Here is a 19,324-nt window from a genome sequence, read left to right as displayed (position 1 = left end):
GTGTTGCTGAGGGTGTTTTGTCTGGCTGATATGCATATGGACAGACCATTTCCTTAATGAACTAGAAAATATTGACCTAATATGCATAACTAAAAGGTCTTTAATAAGTTGTCAGCATGGGGAAGGAACGTTAAATAAATACAAATATTATATCCATGATTGTTTTGGTAGATTTTATTTGACTTTTACCACCCGTTAAATTTGACAGTTAAGATTTATTTATAATGCAGTATACTTTTTCTACGACCAGTTTTTTCCCACGGCAGACAAAAATTGTTGTAACTTTTAACGTTTTATTATTATTTATATTGTTTTATATATCTAACAAAGTTCTACTTAAGCTAATTTTATTTTAAATAAGTAAAAAACAACCGTTTTATAAATATAGTTTGTTAAGAAATTGGATAACAAATCTTTTATTTAAAATGTAATTTGCATCAGTAGTGCTGAATAACACCTCCACTTTTTCTTCCACCAATTCGAATTCTTATTTGTAGTCTTTTACGGTATATTGCTTAATAATTAATAGTTTAAATAATGATAATCCTTTCTGTCCTGCCCTAACCTCCCCCAAATGGTAATTACTTAATTCACAAGCCAGGTGCAACCACCTTGAATAACCAAACAAACTTTTCTTCACAATCTCCCGAAACAGCTGCAATTGTTTTAGTACCTCAATAGGGCTTTCTACTATGGGAAGGAGGACTTCCATATATCTAGAAACAGTTGCTTACCCACAGCTGCTTTCGCCGGGCCCCAGAGTGCCAATTAAATTTAATTTAAGGCGACATTTGCCGTCAGCCACTCTCAGTTGCATTTGTCTTGGGCCACAAGAGTGATGATGATGGCGCTCACAAACGAGCCCAAATCGCCGCAGATAGCGATCGGATGTGCCACATCGATAGGGCTATTTTCGATGGCACCGATTAGCCTATTAGCCGAGTGAAATCTTTTAACTTTAACCCTTTGCAGGGCGCGTGTCTGGGAATGGGGCTCGGAATGGGATTGGAATTGGAATTGGTCGCTGCTCTGCTCTCCGTGCTGTCTATTTTTGGTTGGTGCCCGCTCGTACACTCGCGAAAAGCTAAAGACATCGGGTCGATCGGACGATGGGATCTACACTCCGGCGTAGCACAGATCCCGCCGCTCTTTCTTTTCAGTAGAAATCTGTTGGCCGCGCAAATCGCACGGATGCGGGCGGGCTAAAATCCATGATATACCGAATCAGATCAGCCAGAGAACAATAGAAAAGGTAGAGAAGACATTTACCAACAGATCGGATAAGCGGACTGAAAAATACGCAAAATTGATGGTTAAAATAAATAAATAAATGAGTTTTCGGTCCGCGTCGAAAGTGCAGTGCGCGTTTCACAGCCGGATCGCGATTCCCGTATCCATAATAAAAATGCCCAAAAGCATAAGACACAAATCCGCAACATTATTTCGAAAATAACCTGCAGCAACGGCAAAAAGCAACATCAGCAGCGGAAAACTCATTAATTTTCCAAATACCCCCCAAAAAACAAATGAACGTATCTCACGGATGCGAAATTCGGTGTGCGGCTGTAATTTTAAACGCATTTCTTGCGCTTGTTTTGACATTGAAATGAAACAACAATAACAATCGGATAATTAAAACGGAGAAAACACACGCCAACGGGTATACACCTGCTGTCTGAACAGAGAATCCACCTATCTGCTGGGTAAAACAAAATAAATCAGGGAATTTGGAGAGCTCAGGGAAATCGAGAAGATGACCACGCGTATTCGGCGCAAGAAGTCCACGCTGACGGAGTTGAAGATAGCCGTGATCGGGGCACCCAGTGTTGGCAAGAGCGGTAAGATTCGAAATACCATGCCGAGTGATTCCACAGCAACAGCAACAGCAACACCAAAACAATCCGAGCAATAGCAGACGTATCCGATAGATACTTGTAGCATGGATGCCGAGCAACAACAGCAAATTAGTTGAGCAATCGCCGATTCGTGTATATTTAGACTTTTGTTTGTTTTGTTTATAAAGTGGCAGCATACATAGACAGATGCAGATACATACACACTTACACACTCTTGCAGCCGGGAGTATCTGTGTGTGTGTGGCGGCTGCTGGCACTTTGGCATTGCCTGCCGCTTTAATCGCTTTCCACCGTTTGATTTGACAAGCGGCTCTGGCCAAAAGACCAGGCCATACTCTAATTTATGACGACCCATGAGCACATAGCATAGTACACTGACAAAAAAAGTATTTTTTATGTAAAGAAAATAAAACAGAAAATTTTTGAGTTATTCCACCATGTTTTATTGTTTTCCAGACCTTTTAAGTTTTCCATTTTTAACACCAATTATTTTCAATCTATAAAAATTTACATTCTCAAAACGCTATTTATAAAAATATAAGCTTATTAAAATTTCTCAATAAAAATAAACAAAATAATAACAGTTCTTAGGACTTTAAGTTGAGCTAAAAAAAAAACAAATTAGCAAATTGTGGGCGACAGTGCATTGAGTTTCTTACTACACTGACAATTAATTTTATTTGCGACCTATTTAAGAACACATCTACAATTTGTTCACATTTTTGGGATTATCCCAAACTTTTAAATGAGAGGATCTCAGCACAAATGTTTATGAATCTTTAAAATAAAATAAACAGATTTTGGTTTTTATAGTGTATAGGCTTAAGAGATCACAGATCATTGCAGCCGAGACGTTGCATATTTCTTCGATGCGAACGACTTACCATAAATTGATGTTCCCTGGCGGCCATCACGTATGCCTTCACCGAAAAATATTTAATTTGTAACATTTGTTGGGTTCCATCTATAAGACGACGCTAATGATGATGATGGCTTTAGCAGGAAAATTTATTCCGCGGCTGTCAACTTCATGATACCCCTGCATATGTCCCTAAAGTCAAATATTTAAGCTTTCTACTCACAAAAAAAGGATGAACTTATAAGTAAAACAAATAGGTATATTCTTGATACGTGTAAAGCGGAAATGCCTTGACTCAATTAACAGGAGTAAATAACTTTAAGCTGTTCAATACGATTCATCTCGGGGTCCTGAGTCTTCAGTATGTGATGATTGAATCGTATGAACATGAATTTTTTGGGTTCCTTAACAAATGAATCCAAAAGTAGTCATCCAGAGTTTTAAGTTCTAAGTTAGGATGGCTGGACTTTGCTGATATACAGCGGTAAATATCTGAATTCCACGGTCGTTGCTATTTTTTGGAGACGTCTGTCGGTATCCCAATATTAAATGAATTTTTTTAGAGTCCCCAAGTTTTAATTCGTCATTACTGTGGGATTTTTGTAAGTCCTCCAACACTCCAAACGCCTCCACAAACTTCAACTCGTATTTGACCAACTGGTCTCCTAGGAGCTCATTCATAAGATCTATTTGCCCATCCTTCAGAACCGCTGCTTTTTCAAAACATTTATGATGATAGTTTGAAGTGAGAGTTTTTAGAAATGCTTTACACTCTGCTGATCCACACATCTCAATTTTAAAACAATTTAGTCTAGAAATATTGGCCAGTTTCTGGTCAACTAGTCCACCGTTAATGGCCTTTACGAATTCCTGCACGACCTCCAGTGGAGTGTGTAGATCTAGAGAAGACGATGATGTTCCAATATCGCTCATTTTGTTTAATATTTTCAGCTATCAGTTGTTAAGGAAGCGATTTACTTTTGATGTTCTGCCTAGAAAGCGGACTGAAAGACAACTGCGATTTAAAATTTTGTATTTTGTTGGGTGAATAAAAAACACACACCTGTTTCTTTACTTTAAATTGTTTCACTCAGTACCTTATATAGTTTAGCACTGTTGTGGCAAAATTGTTATATTATTTGAAAGGTAAAAAAAACATCTTTTATTGACAATTCGGAAATATACGAGTAAATAATTGGAGAGTGGAATCCGGAATATGCATGATAAAAAAACAGAACAAAATGGCGACTACAACACAATTTTTTATTGATTAATATTCAAAAACAAGTAATTCCAAACACTTTCTCATTTTTCTAAGATCAAATTTAACAAATTCCGAATAAGGAGTATTTGAAGCATGGAATATAAATTTTTAACAGTTATAAATAAACAGACTTTATAAAACACAAAACATATTTGTCGAAAGTACAACAGGTACAAATAGTTGCGAATAGCCCGGAATTTATTTATGGTAGTTTTCTTGTGGTCCACCAAACGCCAATGCCAAATTGTGCTACCGAAACTTTGAAATACTTTTTAAGATCCTGAAAATTGGGTACCCAGAACTGCAAGAATTGATTAAGAATCCTCTTCTGTGTCGTTACCATTCGGTGGATTATAGGGCAAGGATGACATGTTCACGCTGATGGGATAATACTTTTCATATACTGCCAGGTAGATCTCGATGCCTTGACTGTGGTGTCGATAGCCCAAAGTCAAGTGAATTGCAGCAGAGTGTCCTATACCAAAAGTGTAACCTGATTCGCTATCCCTCAAACGCTTCAGCGTGCCAGTGGCCTCGATGAATTGTAACTTGTCCATGTCGAAGTTGGCTGGACGCGGTGGGGTCACCAGTATGTCACCAGGCACATTGTAGACATTACGATCCATGCATAGATGCGAGGTCTTACGTCGCTCGATGTCAAAGGTTCGAGCAAACCGTTCCTTCATGATGATCTCCAGTCCTTCTCTCAGAAAGCATGCCTCCTCGAAATGCTCGTGCTCGAATACATTCTTGATTTCAGCGCTCAAATAGCGTGTGGCTTTAGAAACACCTTGAATGTTATGCCCAAAAACATAAAGAATGCATTCTTGGGCGAGTTCTTTGCATATTGAGCCGTTTTCAACGGCTTTTACGAAGCCATGAATTACAGAAAGCGGAGTGTGGAGATCCGTCGAAGGCGATGGAGTTCCTGACTGCATAATAGCGCTCATCTTTCTTTAAAAGTCACAAAATATATAGTTTCTTGTTTTGAAGACAAGCTGACCGATTTTTCTTCTTACAATTTTCTCAGTGAAAACTGATGTTTCCTGTCTGGGGAACCCCAAAATAATTTGAATTTGTATCATTTTGTTAAATCCCAGCCATGAGATGATGATGATGATGGCTTTAGCCGGGATATTTATTCCGGCTGTCTACTTCAGGTTACACCTGCGTGCTATATGTCCCCGGTCACAAATAATTCTGAGTGCAAACAAAAAAGAAAAACTGGCGGGGCCAGCCGAAGATCGTGGACAGTCGAGCCGTCTGAAATATGACTAGAAAATATGCTCCATTAATAAATATAATGTGGATAAAAAAAACAAAAACAAAACAAGAAAAAAACAGCACGACATGCAGCCAGTCTACGACTGGGTGTGACTTTTGTGACAATCGAATGAGCTACGTCTAGGTGTTATTAATGACTTTGGCTTTTAAAATTAGACGGATTCTAACCCTTTGAAATATTAATAAACCACTTTAATGGTTTAAAACAATGGTCATTAAAAGCAAACTATTTTGTACTTATATTTATTTCTAATTTCAAGAATCAATCATGTCATTTCATTTTATTAAACTTCTTGTGAACCAAACAAAATAGAACAAAATACTCTTAGTTCCTGTATCGCAAAAACAAAACAGCAAATGGAATTCCTCCTTCAATAGCCAACAACATTTAATGACAAAGGCATATACTCGTATGTTTAATAAATTTATTGCCACATATTTTAATGTCACTCCGCCAAAATCTCTATCCAAAGACCAGGGAAAATATTTAATTCAACTGTGTGTCTATGCCTGTGCATGCGGTGGGGCAATTAAATCGCCCACATCCACATCCACCTCCACGCCCACCGCCCACCGCCCACTTCCCACCGCCCCTCGGAATCCGCCGTGCAGCCACACATACGCACTTGGCCATATAGACATATAGGAATATAAGACATATAGACGCAGACGCGATCATTGCCCATCGGGCGGAGAAGACGCCATCCCCATTGCTATTCCGGCGTCGTGCGTCGAAGAATTTAAACGTTGACCTCGCGGAAATAAAAAAGAAAATTAGGAAAACATAAATTTTGAGGGAAAAACGCTGGCCAAATGTATGCGGTGTTGGGAAAATAAATGATGAAAATGTCATTAAAAAGTCGCGAGGCAACCAAGGCAACCACTAGCCACATAAAAAACTCATACGCAAACGCAAAAAACCTTAAGTACAGTCAAACTTCGCCAGCTTTATAATTTTATAAAACTAGGACTACTTATCATTGGATAAATATTTTAATCGGGTGTAGTTGTATGAACAACTTAAAATATTTATTTAATTTTGCGTAAATACATGGTCGCCAGTGGTATTATAATATATCAAAATAATTGCCAATTCAGAATTTAATGGATTTGAGTTAAATTATATTCTTTTTGAATTCTCAAATTAATAGTCAAATAATTATTCAGCTTAAATGGAAATTTATTGTTAGTGATTTTAAACACAATAAAACATTTCTAGTAAGCTTTTATTGGTTTTATTTAAATTCTCTAGACATAGATAATGTATTTTAACAATAAATAACAATACGAAGTAAAGGCTTGCTAAACTGACACTATTATATTTAAGAATGTAATTGAATAGGTTAAAGGGCATATCTGCATATCAGATAGTAGTTAACATAACAGAGGTTCTACTGTATATTGTATACATTGTCATCCTTGCTTGAAGTGGCCCCAGAGGTTTTAGTTCCCAGCGCTGCTGTTGTTGTTGCTTAGTCGCGAGTTCAAAGGACTTGCATAGGAAATGACCAAAGACCAGGCCAGAACGAACTTCACCCTCTTGATGGGACACGAGGCCTACGACGAAGGACGAAGGGTTTGTTGGCTCGAGACACGCAACTTTAGGGCTCAGCGATTTGTTGCCGGGCAGCCGAATCGGGTTTATTAACCCCACAAGGCGCATTTCCACCTGCCCCGGTCGCGGGTCCTTCTGCATTTCTGTCCCTGCAATCCCTTTTGGCATTCCTACTCGTACTTCACGCTCGCTTAAGTGCTGACCCAAATCCAGGACGAGGGTTGCTCGGGACTGGAGGGCGTTACCCTGGTTTACACCTGATCCCGCTGATAGCGAACCCGGCTATAAATTAAATTCATGTTACGTAAATGGTTTTGGTTATTTAATTTGATTGCAGCCCTAATTGTGCGTTTCTTGACAAAGCGTTACATCGGGGAGTACGATCATCAGACTGAGAATCGCTACAAGCACGAGGCGATGGTGGATGGCGAGCCGGTGCTCTTTGAAATCCTCGACACATGTCCCAAGGTGGGTAAAGCCATTCGATTACTAAAAGATAAATTCGTTTAAAATTGTAATATATTTCTTTTCCCAGGCCGAAGACGAATACCCAAATGCAGCTGAGCTTGTGCAATGGGCCGATGGCCTACTGCTAGTCTACTCCATAACAGATCGCAAAAGCTTCAACTATATACGCCGTGCCAAATCCGATCTTCAGTCAGATACTCCCGTCCAACTCTGCGCCAACAAGGTGGATATGGTGCACTTGCGCCAGGTGAGCCGCGATGAGGGCGAAATCCTGGCCAAGGACTTCGAGTGCAAGTTCAGCGAGGTCTCCGCCGCCGACCATGTGGACCAAGTGGCCGAGGTCTTCAACGAGCTGTGCAAGGAGGTGCTGGCCTCCAAGCGCAAGTCCAAGCAGAGTCTGCTCGAAAGGATGCTCGGCGGAGCTCGTCCTTACAGCCGAGGGAAGAGCGACAGCAATTTGCCAAAAGACTGATAGCGGTGATGGAATTTTAATGTAAATAAATGTAAATTGTTTTCTAAAATCGAACGGGATTGTTTTCAGCTTTTCTTTTTAACTAATTTTCTAAGAAAAGTAACAGGCCACTTTTGGTGATGTCTTATTTTGAAATAATTTTTGCTTAGCTAGAAAATAAATATGTACAGCTTGACATGCTTCATAAAAATACATTTAATATATCTATTATACATAATTCCTATATAGCTATTGCGGATATAAATGTTTATTAATTAAAATATTTGTTTTAATGCTTTTTAAAAATAAGGGAATGCGTGCCGCAACATTTAGCTTTTGTCAGAACTTAACAACTTTTAAAGCTTTTACATTAAGCATTTGGTTTGGTTTCTGGCTACTCTTACAAAGCTTTACGGGATTTACTGCGGAATAGAGGGCGAACACTCTTTCTGGGCGCCGTTTTTAAATGTTGTTCTTTTTATTGTCATTTTAAATGTTTAATTATAAACCTTCTGAGTCTAAAATACTTCGCGATGCAATGTATTCCCCAAATACATGCAAATCTTCTGCATCCCTGGCTTTGCAAATCATGACGGTTTGACCGAGGTGCTGATCAACGCCAAGGAGTTAAAGAAGCATTTTATCGGGATAATTGTTGGCACAGGCCGAGGGTTTTATTTTTATTTAAATTGCTTTTTAATTTTTATCAATCAATTTATAAAAAAGTCAGTATTTAAAACAAAACCATTAAGCTATTTTTAAACTTAATAATGGCTTCAAATATGTTTAAAGAGAAGACATCGACTTAAAACTTTAATTTTCGTAATAAATACCTAGACTTTAATTGAACAATCAAAAACCCACTATTAAAGAAGAATGTGTCAGATCACAAGGCAGGTGATTCCCTGTTTCATCGCCGACCTTTGGCATCTTCCCCAGCTCTGGACAAACTTCCGCTTTGAGAGCTCGTGTGCAATACTTTTAATTAGCCAGAGTCAACAAGTGGTCCAGTGGAGCGTGTAAATCTACTTAAGACTTTCGGCTCCAGACTCTATATATCAGATGTTGAGATGGGACTAACGAACAGATCACTCCGGACATTGTTGACATTGCGTCAGCTCTCTTTTTGTGGGTAACCGACTGTTACCCGATCTGTTTACCCAGCTAAAACCATAATATTGACACCCATGAATGGCTACAATGATGCGCAGAATCAGGCCCAAATCAAGTCGATTTCAATTTCGATTTCGAACCAATCGCGTGCCGTTGCCAGTATGCAATCATTATCGCTCATACGCCCCGCTGTCCGGGCCAAGACGACCACCTGGCTTTAACATCAAAAGCCAGACAGGGCGGCTGCTTGGCAACCGCTAATGGGAAATTATATGCACGATTTTCTTGCAATTGTTTAACAACATTGACGGCTTTTGGCATGAAATCTCACAGGTTTTCTCCACCTACCTTTAATACTTATTATCTCCCCCCTTTTTCTGCAATTTTGCTTAATTAGTTTCACATTTAAAATTCTAATTTTAATTTATGATCGAAAGTGGTCTTGGTATCTCGGCCCTTAGCTACTGTTGCACCACTTATCTGGGCCAGGTGTCGTATTCCGAGTGGCTTGGACTATTTAGCAGTCGCGCAGCTGGCACCCGTGGAAGTAATTGTCTAGCCAATTGGTGCTGTAATAGATTTTAATTATGGGACCCGTGACATTACTTGTTCTGGAGGTAGCCTTTGCATGCCCCGGAGAAACCAGATGGAATATTCATTCTTAGCCACTAAACTATTTTCATAAATGGAATGTGTTTAAACCGGAATATATATTACAGTCTTCGGTTCTTTTAAAGCAGTAATTAAGATTGTGTATTATAGTTGTGCCTTCAAGAAGGCATTATAAATATTTGTCTTATATAAATGAATAGTTAATCTAAGATGGATTTTTGGTTTTTAAATAAACAAAATGCCAAAAATGATATAATATCATACTATCAACTGCGACTGGAAAACTTGTATAGTAGAATCTATACCCATCCAGCTCTTTAGAGCCTTTGATAAGAATATGAATTATATTTAAATGTTACCTGTATAAGTAACAGTTGTTCCAAATAATTAATCACCTTTTAAAAAATAAACCTTCGTTTTAAAGCGAGAGACCATCGAATAAGTTCTTATTTATATGCCTTTGGATTGTAGGATTTTGTTACTGTGTGTCACTATTCAGGGATACCCCATAAAAACATGGATAGCAAATAATTTCCAACGGGGAAAAATCTATTATTACGAATATTTAATCTAAAAATATCTCAGTTATTTATGGATGCATCTCTCACGCCCCTAAATATTCATAAGACCAGCTGTTGGAGCATGGACATGCAAATGAGGGGTTCTACGACCAGTCCTCCCAGCCCCTGGAAGCACTGCATCCCCGCGAGAACTGCGGGGTGGAAACCTGTTCATACTCTAATTAGCCCGAGAGCTATTGCGATTATAAATGCTCGATCATTTAAATTAGAACCGGCCAACAGGTGCGCCTCGGGCAAAAGCCCCGTGTAGTTGGCAGTGGGCTGGCTAACGGTTTGGCTGCAGATATTCACACCTCCAGCAGATATTCGGTTCCAGCTAAGTATGAGACTAGATTTAGTATCTCTGAAAAGTTCAAGACTCGCGTTTCGATTGCAATTAATTGGCACGAAATGGCGGCCAGAATGCCAAAGCCAAATGCAGAATTTGGCCATGCCAGCTGTAAGTCATTGACTTTGATATTCGATTAGCCAAAGCCAAATTTCAAATACCAACTGGTAATAGCAATAATAGCCATAGACATGTTCTAGTTAATTCCTTTGGCTACTGTCAAAGCCAAGCTCCAGCTAACCTTGGCTTTTGTATTTTGGGTTTTGTTCGTTGTGTTTTATGCGGCTTTAATTAGCCAAATTTGAAATGTTGCGGCGGCTGTAAATGAAACGTGTTTCGCTCTGAGCTCTGCGCACTGCCACTGCCACTGCCTTTATTCTTGTTTTTATTTTTATTTTCTTCTCGGCAGTGTAAAAAACTTAAACAATTAATGAAAAGTGTTTAATTGCAAAGTGCATTGGGCTTCCGGCAATTATCTCGCCGTAGTCGGTTCAACAAACCCGTGCCAGCCTCGCGTTTCCTGCAACCCTAACCCATTTGCTCAGTGGCCTTGACAGAAGACCATAAGAACCTTATGCGAATGGGCCTACCAGTCCGAACTGACCAGCGGCACGTAGTCCGCCGCTCTTGGCAATCGAATCAAGTGCAAATGTTTGCCCACGCCAAGCTCAACGCAAACTATTTGGCCAGCCTTTTAAACCTGACCCAAATCAGTCGGACAATTAGCCGATTACAACCCCAACAAACGCTAACTAATGTTGATAAATGCCCAACCTTAGCTCCAGCTGAACTTCGCTGCCTGTTCATATTTTGTAGTATCAAGTAATAGCCATAATGGAGATATATCAGCAATTGTCATTAACTATAGCATACCAAGTGTTAAGTGGGTATATCGAAGCAGGGGGTTAGTTAGACATAATAATTCATTATATAATTTTAAACTTTAAAGTCAAGTTGATAAATAAATTCAATACTTATTTCACGCCTAAGGGCTGTAAAATTATAACTGCTATTATTTAAAGAATTAATCTAAAATTGTTAATACAGAAAAGAAGATAGTAAAGATAGTTTCAGCGCACCAGTGAGAGACTATTATTATTGGCTTATATCATTGCTAATAAAATTCAAAAAATTCTAAAACTGTATTTTAGATAAAAAATAATTTTTAGCTAGCAAATATTAGATATATAACTTAAGCTCACGATCTAAATACAACTATAATACATGTGTATTCCTTTTGATCTCGTAAAATGACCTTCATGATTGCACACCTGCAAAAGATTCATTAAAATTGTAATTATAAATTAGCTAATAATCTCACATAAATTCAATGACTTTAACCCATGGGAATTCCCAAGACTTGGCTTATATATCAGGTTTAATCAAGTGGATAACTCCATTGAAGCATAAAGCTTTGAAAGAAGACAAAGTTGGAACAAATAACTCGTCGATTTTAACACCATAATTTTAAAAAATTAGTACTAACGCCCCTTTTTTTTTCTGCACACAATTACCAGATACCATTTATTATAATTTAAATCAAATTGACTTTATTAACTTAACGTGCCTTATAATGGCTATAACATTAGCATAAACATAAACTTTTTAAGTCAATAAAATTAGTATACTTTCAGAACACCTGCAAAAGATTCTAGGTATAAGAATCATGAGAAATAATTAGCTAATATATATCGCTTAAGGGAAATCCCAGGCCCTAGTTCATTTATAAGCTCAGCCCATCCAGATGATCGGCACACCTGCGAGGGCATTTTCACTTCGATACATCTGTCCCTTACCGTTCTGATTTTATATTAATATCATTATAATTGGACAACAACGTGGGCGTTCCCACGAGTCCACTCCATATCGCCTACATCCGATCAGCAGTTGCTAATTGTCGCAGTTGCTGTGCCGCCGCTTTTCGAAGCTATTAGCACATTCAATTCCAATTCCAATTCACACAGCCAATTATTATATCACAATAAACTCGTACTCGTACACATATTGTAATTGGCGTATGATAAATCCGCTCAGGTGTTATTTATTTATCGGATTTTTTCCTTTCCAAGATTGATATGCTGAGGTAGGTCATGATTTTAAGCAGCTGAAACAGCTGTCGTTTATGATAATGAGATCAAAAAAACCTATTTAAATAAATACTTTACATTTATCAAAATCGCGGACACCGAAAATCCCACATATAAAATAATAGTTAGGAAAGAAAAGTTCTACTGTAGTAATTATAGCATGCTCGTGTGTAATTAAGATTAATTACTAGAACTCGCTAATTAAAATAAATTGGCATAGGTTGAGAATAGAATTAAATAATTCCATCAGAGGCCCCTTTCCAATTGTTAATCATGACTACAGGATCTCTGGCAAGTCAAGGTGTGCAAAAAAACCAAACCATTGTCAGTTGCTGGAGGCGTTGTTAAGTGCCACAGCCCCTCCCAGAAATTTAGTTCCTTTTCAAGTTTAAACGGTTTTAACTTTATTTATATAATAGCGAATAAACACACATATAGAGAAAGAGAGACATATATGTTATATTTCTTATATCTGCACGATTTGCGCACTACTCATGTATTAATATTTTCATGTATTGTTTTTTTTCAGAACCAATAAAGCCTGGCTTGGGGACCAACTGCGCTTTAACTTGTATATATATTTTTATGCGAATATAATTAGTTATAGTTTGGCTAATTGCTTGCTGAAATGTTAACACTTGGTTGGCTTTCGATCCAATTGCAACTACATCGAACAATAACAATAAAATTCCACGCTACGTTAACTTTAAATATGTAATATTCTTGATCCCATTCTTGAATCCACTTTAAAACGTTTGGATATTAATTACTTTATAATGGTATATATTTTGGTCCAAGGGTTTTTTGATTTCTCGATAGATTTAAGTATGTTAAGTTAATTTGTATATAGCTCAATTTGTTCACTTTTCTTATTTCGTTCTCTTGTTCTTACCCATAAATATATCTTTAAAATTCACAAATTCAATCCCTTACTTTCTTTTCATCATTGCTTTTATTATAATAATAATATTAATATTTCAAACAAATTTTCCCTTTTCATGTCGTAAAATGTTCCCTAAACAGAATCAGACTTTAGAGTTCCTAATTTCCAAAGAATATAATTAAATGAAGAAACCAAAGAGTAATTATTTTTCAATTGCATTTTTAATTTTATTAATACACAAAACTTAAATAAAATAATAATGTTTAAACTCTACATACCTACAATACAATACGTAATAGTCATAAGCATAATAATAGATAATAATAATAATAATAGTACACAATAGTAATATTGTCGTTTACAGTTATTGTACAATGTAAGAAAATTCTATTTTGTATTCCGTTTCATTTTGATCTTTTCCATTTTGTTCGTTTGCTTGAAGTTGTTTATTTTTTTTTTTTTTGGATTTTACTTTTGAAATACTCTCTCCGATTGAAGTTTAAATACCGGGTATACTATATCGCGTGTCTATATAGTCTAGGTAAATATTGTGAGAGACAAAAAGAAGATAATAATAATACAAAAACATTTTGTGTCTGAGTATACAAGCGGTTTTGTGTGGTACTTTGCCTACTAAGTGCGGATGTATATGAACTTTGCTTTCCCAGCTCTTCACTTCACTTAATTCGCTTTGCTTGGCTTTGTTTTCACATCACTTAAACGTCTAACGATTTTTTGGTCCAATAATAGTTGCGGTGATAAATATGCGGGTCGGGTGTATTGGGTGATTAACAAATAAATATGCTTTTACCATGTGCGCGATTTGACAAATAGAACTTCAGATGACAATAAAATTAAACAGAAAACAATAAACAAAAAAATAAAAATAATGCGCGATGCCTTAATTTTGTTTTAAGGATTACGTGTACGAGGGATTGTGCGGTATGTCAATTTAAAATTAATTTGTATAAATGAGACCGTTGCACCTGTATATGAGTGGGGGGTGTGGGGTGTTTTGGACGTGGTTTTGGGTGCTTCTTCTATTCCCCCCTCCATTTAGAACGGGCGTCGCAGCTTGGAGATGGCGTTGGTCAGGTGCAAGATCTCCGTGTTCATCTGGTGCACCAGAGTCTCCAGCTTGTCCACGGAGTCCAAGACCTCGACGCGCTCGGTGTGCGGATTGAAGCGCACCTCGAAGGGACGCGACATGGTGCTGACCCAGCGACGGAACTTGTCCTTGGCATCCTCGAAGCTCTCGGCCACGTAGTAGATGGGCTGGTACTCCTGATCCTGGTAGGGCTGCACGGCGGTGGAGGCGGGCTCGAAGGCACGGTGCTCGCACTTGTCGCTTATGGCGTGCAACAGCTCGCCGTAGGAGCTCAGAAGTCCAGCACCATAAGCCTTGATCTGACCGTGTTCCTTGCAGAGACCGAACTCAACAGTGAACCAGTAGACCTGGAATTATAAATGGAAAAAATAGCCAATAAGTAACTAATGCTCGAAACAAAAGTAAAGGGAACAGATAGCTCAAGATCAAGGTGTTCGGTGTTTTGGCAAAAATAATTTAAATTGAATTTCGTATTTAATAATAAAAAGGTTAAAATGTGACTATATTTCTCTTTAATAAATAACCAAAATGTTTAAAAAAAATCTATAAAAATGCACTGTTCAAGACCCAGTTTTTTTCGGTATAAAAAATCATTGAATCGGACTTTTTCTGTGTGACTTTGACAGTGACTAAACAACGATCTTGGCTGTGAACAAAAACCAGCTTCGTCATAGCTGCACTCGGGGCTAAGGTCGTTATTGCAACTCAATTAAAAACTCACCGTGGACAGCTTCTCGATTTCTTCGTCGGAGGCACCCAGCGAGGCCAGTCCAATCTCCTGCGAGAACTGGGCGAAGCTGGGATCGGCCAGCAGCGGCATGTGACCCAGCAGCTCGTGAATGGAATCGCTGTAATGGCAGAGAATAGTGCTTGTTAAAAGTGTGGAAAATGTGCTCCGCATAAAGCAATTAGCCTGGGTAAATGAGCTGGGCAGCCTGCCGCAGTTCCTGCAGCCAATTTGCCTGGGCTCCAGGAAAAGTTTCCTCGCTTCCTCGCAGAAGCGGAAAAGCGGAAAAGGAAACGCCGCCACCCATTCACACACAGGCAGGCAAATGCAATTAGGTTAGGACAAAGAGCTTTCCCCCTTTTGAAGTGATTGTTACCCCCCAAACGAATGTATATATAGAAGGCGATGGGTACTTACGGTTCGGGGGTGTGGTAGGGCGAGTTGACGTGGCGCACGTACTGGGTGCTCTGGAAGATGCGGAAGGCCAGGGAGGCGAGGAAGTCCCGGGCGGTCAGGAGACCGGCGGCAGGACGCAGCGAGAAACCAGTGTTCTTGCGCAGGAAGTCGGACATCTCCTGCAGTTGGGGCAGACGGGTCTCGACGAAGATCTGCTCGTCCTGGAGCATCTGGAAGGCCGAACGGTACTCGGCACAGGCGTGCTTGGGGGCCAGATCCTGGACGGTCTTGAAGACCGAGCGCCAGGTCTTGACCTCCACATCGGAGTACTCAATGTATGGGATCGGATCTCCGTACTTGTAGGCGAAGGCAATCTCGGCGATCTCCTTGCGGCGCTGGCGGTAAACCTTGTCGGCGAATCCGGGGTGGTTCATGTCCAAATCGGGCTCATACTTGGTCATCAGATGGTTGCAGTTGTCCAGCTCGGAGGCGTGCTTGGGGAACCAGGGGGCCTTCACGTTCAGGTTGTTGTCGGCCATCAGGTTCATGCTGCTGAAGGAGCCCGACTGCCTCAGGGAACGGATCAGCTGCAGCAGGTTGCCGCGGGTCATGTCCAACTTGATCAGGACATCGTGATCCACGCCCTCGACACGCGACTGCCGGGACTCCACGTGCTGGACGGCGCCGTGGAAGGTCTCGATGGCCTTGAGGATCCGGCCCAAAGAGGAGATGCCCTCCTTGAGGCGCACCACCAAGGCGGCGCTCTGCATGGCAGCCTCCGCCTCCGGGGACTCCGAAGCGGCATTGGCCAACAAAATCTCGTCCTCGGTGAGACCGTAATCTGCAAAAGGGGAGGGAAAAGGAAAAAATATGGTAAAGATGCAATCATCTAAGGCTTTGGGTCACGTAAGCGATAAGCGGGCTACGTGGCGACGGTGGCACTGGTTGCCAGGCAAACGCATTTCACATTGCCTCTATTAAGTCGAGCGTAACAAATGAAAAAGGGAAATGCGACATTTCAACGGCTCCCACTCAATTGTCCGTGTGGCTGGCTGTGTGTTGAGTGCTTTTCCTCTGCCCCGGCACTTTATCATATTAAGCACTTAAATCAATGTCGCACGCTTTTCAAAAGCCCCTCAGAAGTTAAGTACTACTTATGGTGGTAGAGTAGACGAAGACCCCCTGCTCACCGTTCTTGGTCGGCTGCTGGCGTTCGCCTTCTGGCTCCTGCGACTGCTCGGGCTCGGCGGTCTCAAACTCAACATCCTCCTCAACTAAAAACGAATGAAATAAAAATAATAAAACCCATGAAAATCATAATCAAAATCAAATCAAAGATAATAAGCTTGGAAACGGGGAGGCAGACAAAAGGAATAAAGCAAAAGGCATTGATATTAACCTGCAACATATTCGTTCTCCAAGGGAAGGTTCTCCAGATTGGCTTGCTCGTCCTGCAGCTCCACATTCTGCTCGGCAGGAATGTGCTCCTGAGCTTGCAGAATGCACTCCTCCAGAGAATCATCTTTGTAATTCAAATAAAAATAAAAGGAAATAATAAATAAAATGAAGGGATAAATAATAAACTAAAAGCTAAGAAACCATGAAAGATCAAATTTAAATTAAACAGCATTTAAAATATGAAAGAATAAGGATAAACAAGCCGAATTTAAGGCCCCAATTTAAGTTACTTTAAGTTTTTTTAGACTACCACTTGTTGAATTTCCAAAGACAGATTTAAGCTACTTTACTGGATATTTGTTCCACCCACTTGTTGAATTTTTGAGACTTACCATTTGCCTTGTTGCGCGCCTCCTCGAGGACGGTTTGTTTGGTCTGCTTGACCACCAGGGTCTCGAAACGGGCATCGTCCACCAGGCTGCGGCGGCGGGATGGATACCCATTCTGGAAAGGACAGAGATGAATCCGTGTTAGTGACACTGGCAGGATATGCAGCGGAAATTGGACGGTCGCCTTGACCTTCAGGCCTGGGTGGCTTTTTCTCCACGCTTGGGTGGTGCTGCTAAGCAGACTATTGCGCAATTTTTGAAACTTATATAAAATGGCTGTGAAAGCGTTATTTTCAGATCTTTTCTTTGGCTTTCTTGAATAGACCTCGCTATTCATAGACCTCGCTCCATTGATTGTGATTCAAAGCCCCAAATGGTAATTTAATGCGATGTCACCGATTCAAAGCCGGGAAGGTGCGAAGATAACTGATATTTTTGGTTTGTGTGTGGCTGAAAGCCATCGAAAATCCCCATGCGATTCTGGGGGGAAAAAATGCAACTGTCAACCGTTAAAGGTTTTTTTTCATTTTTTGGGGGAAAAAAGGTTTCCATCAGTTGCAGTTTTCACTGTCATCTTGTTTTTGTTTGTTTTCGGTGGGATTTTTCGGTTTTTTTCTTGGTTTTTTGGGCCACCGCTTTGGCTGATGAAAGATGCCCAACTCATTGAATCATTTTTATTGATTTCATATTTTGTTTTGGTCAGCCGCAGCATAAACATAAACAGAGACGAGTCAACAATGAGGCGCGACTGTTTCGACCAGGCTAAGTGCAGGGGCATAAAGGCAGCCACTTTCACTTATTTGTTAAATAATAACTTAACAAACGACTCGTTGTGCCCGATGGCGATTGGGCCTTTCGATTTGGGCCGCCTGTTCTAGAGGTGTGACTTATTGGCCAACTGAATTGGCCACCTGAATTTGCGAAAAGAAATGCGGGATCACCAAATGGGCCGACTGCCCGGCTAACTGGTTTCGATTACGATTTCAGTTTTGGTTTGTTTTTCAAAACACAAAACCTTTAGCTAGTCACGTAGACCAAATCTTGTAACTCTATTTGGATTTTTGTTTCTGATTTTTTTTAGGATTTCGAAAATTGGGATTTTGTTTTGATTTGTGGACTCACCTCAATACTGTAGGATTTCTTGATGGCGAACATCTCGCGGTTCTTTTGGGCTGCTGCAACGGCCATCATTTTGTTTTGTGTGTGTTTTGGTTGTTGTGTGGTAGTTGAATTAACAAAAATTTACGCAAAGTGTTGCCAAAAACACTTAGAATACTATTTGCTTATGTGCTCGGTTACGCTTTTCTTGTTTGATTTGCAATAAGCACTCGAAATGTGTTGACACTTTCACTGCTTATTGGCGATCTGGCTGATTTAAACTGGGCAAGAAATACGCTCCTGGGACTGAACTGATTGCGTCTAGAATTGAGCTGGACAAGAACTCTCGATTCACGGCGGGATATGTGTGTATAACTTTTCTGGATCCTTTCGCGAACTCGAAACTGATGTGTTTCACTGGGGAATGATGGTTATCCTTGTCAGCTAATTGTATTACAACAAACAGAGTCAGCAAACTACTTGAGGCTGGGCACAAGTCTTTAGAGCGAGTGATAGCGAATCAATGCATGCTCCAGGTCGAGTTGCCGCCGCTTAAATACCCCCAGATTCCGACGGCCAAGTTAACGAACGTTTCGGCCGATTGCCGACGACGATGTTAGCTTTACCCACGACGATGACTGGTTTTCGCATGACGCGGCTGTGACGTAGTTGCCCAGCTGGAGCGGGTTAATGCCGAGATGCCGTGGGGTTTCCTCTCACCAGCAGTGGGTCGAGAATCGCGGGGCCTGACTCGACCAAGTTCAAGTGCGGCAACAGGCTAGAACGTCGCATTGGCCATGTTTTTGCTGGTTGTCTCTTGGTTAAAAAGCGGGGTTAACCATTAGCGCGTGCGCGTCAGTCGGTGGA

General features: G+C 40.1%; 3 protein-coding genes and 1 long non-coding RNA gene across 5 annotated transcripts; 2 read left to right on the top strand and 2 right to left on the bottom strand.

The window, feature by feature from the left end:
• The first annotated feature begins 1,156 nt into the window (after positions 1-1,156).
• Positions 1,157-7,817, top strand: LOC108044417 (ras-related and estrogen-regulated growth inhibitor). Its single transcript, XM_017123426.2, has 3 exons — positions 1,157-1,838; positions 7,156-7,286; positions 7,354-7,817. Exons 1-3 carry the CDS (start codon positions 1,754-1,756, stop codon positions 7,756-7,758), a joined length of 621 nt encoding a protein of 206 aa, XP_016978915.1. The 5' UTR covers positions 1,157-1,753; the 3' UTR covers positions 7,759-7,817.
• LOC108044416 (cell cycle negative regulator roughex-like) lies at positions 3,958-5,150 on the bottom strand. Of its 2 annotated transcripts, none has more exons than XM_017123424.2 (2): positions 4,999-5,150; positions 3,958-4,929 (listed from the first exon to the last, which is right to left on the bottom strand). In XM_017123424.2, the coding sequence occupies exons 1-2, from the start codon at positions 5,062-5,064 to the stop codon at positions 4,294-4,296; spliced, it is 702 nt and encodes a 233-aa protein (XP_016978913.2). In that variant the 5' UTR covers positions 5,065-5,150; the 3' UTR covers positions 3,958-4,293. The 2 variants fall into 2 exon arrangements, with proteins under 2 accessions (XP_016978913.2, XP_016978914.2); XM_017123425.2 differs by having other exon boundaries at positions 3,958-4,933; positions 4,999-5,019.
• A 2,454-nt stretch (positions 7,818-10,271) lies between the features above and the next one.
• LOC108044415 lies at positions 10,272-13,378 on the top strand. The gene is made up of 2 exons (XR_001769300.1): positions 10,272-10,363; positions 12,988-13,378. It is a non-coding gene; the product is annotated as an uncharacterized LOC108044415 (long non-coding RNA).
• Positions 13,379-13,543: 165 nt separating this feature from the next.
• Positions 13,544-18,970, bottom strand: LOC108044414 (tyrosine 3-monooxygenase). Its single transcript, XM_017123423.2, has 7 exons — positions 18,482-18,970; positions 17,363-17,474; positions 16,972-17,094; positions 16,763-16,846; positions 15,594-16,413; positions 15,171-15,297; positions 13,544-14,796 (listed from the first exon to the last, which is right to left on the bottom strand). Exons 1-7 carry the CDS (start codon positions 18,548-18,550, stop codon positions 14,398-14,400), a joined length of 1,734 nt encoding a protein of 577 aa, XP_016978912.1. The 5' UTR covers positions 18,551-18,970; the 3' UTR covers positions 13,544-14,397.
• Between the last annotated feature and the right edge of the window lie 354 nt (positions 18,971-19,324).

This window comes from Drosophila rhopaloa, unplaced genomic scaffold (assembly GCF_018152115.1).
Source record: "Drosophila rhopaloa isolate 14029-0021.01 unplaced genomic scaffold, ASM1815211v1 contig_163, whole genome shotgun sequence".
NCBI classification, from domain to species: Eukaryota; Metazoa; Arthropoda; class Insecta; order Diptera; family Drosophilidae; genus Drosophila; species Drosophila rhopaloa.
Note: the sequence above shows the minus strand (reverse complement) of the source record. Positions and strands in the feature narration are given on the sequence as shown.

Coding starts and splice junctions, on each gene's coding strand:
- LOC108044417 (XM_017123426.2), top strand. CDS start 1,754: ATGACCACGCGTATTCGGCGCAAGAAGTCCACGCTGACGGAGTTGAAG. Junction 1,839..7,155: donor ACCCAGTGTTGGCAAGAGCG/GTAAGATTCGAA, acceptor ATTTGATTGCAG/CCCTAATTGTGCGTTTCTTG. Junction 7,287..7,353: donor TCCTCGACACATGTCCCAAG/GTGGGTAAAGCC, acceptor TTCTTTTCCCAG/GCCGAAGACGAATACCCAAA.
- LOC108044416 (XM_017123424.2), bottom strand. CDS start 5,064: ATGATACAAATTCAAATTATTTTGGGGTTCCCCAGACAGGAAACATCA. Junction 4,930..4,998: donor CAGTTTTCACTGAGAAAATT/GTAAGAAGAAAA, acceptor TTTTAAAGAAAG/ATGAGCGCTATTATGCAGTC.
- LOC108044414 (XM_017123423.2), bottom strand. CDS start 18,550: ATGATGGCCGTTGCAGCAGCCCAAAAGAACCGCGAGATGTTCGCCATC. Junction 16,414..16,762: donor CCAGCAGCCGACCAAGAACG/GTGAGCAGGGGG, acceptor CCCCTTTTGCAG/ATTACGGTCTCACCGAGGAC. Junction 15,298..15,593: donor CCCTACCACACCCCCGAACC/GTAAGTACCCAT, acceptor CTGCCATTACAG/CGATTCCATTCACGAGCTGC.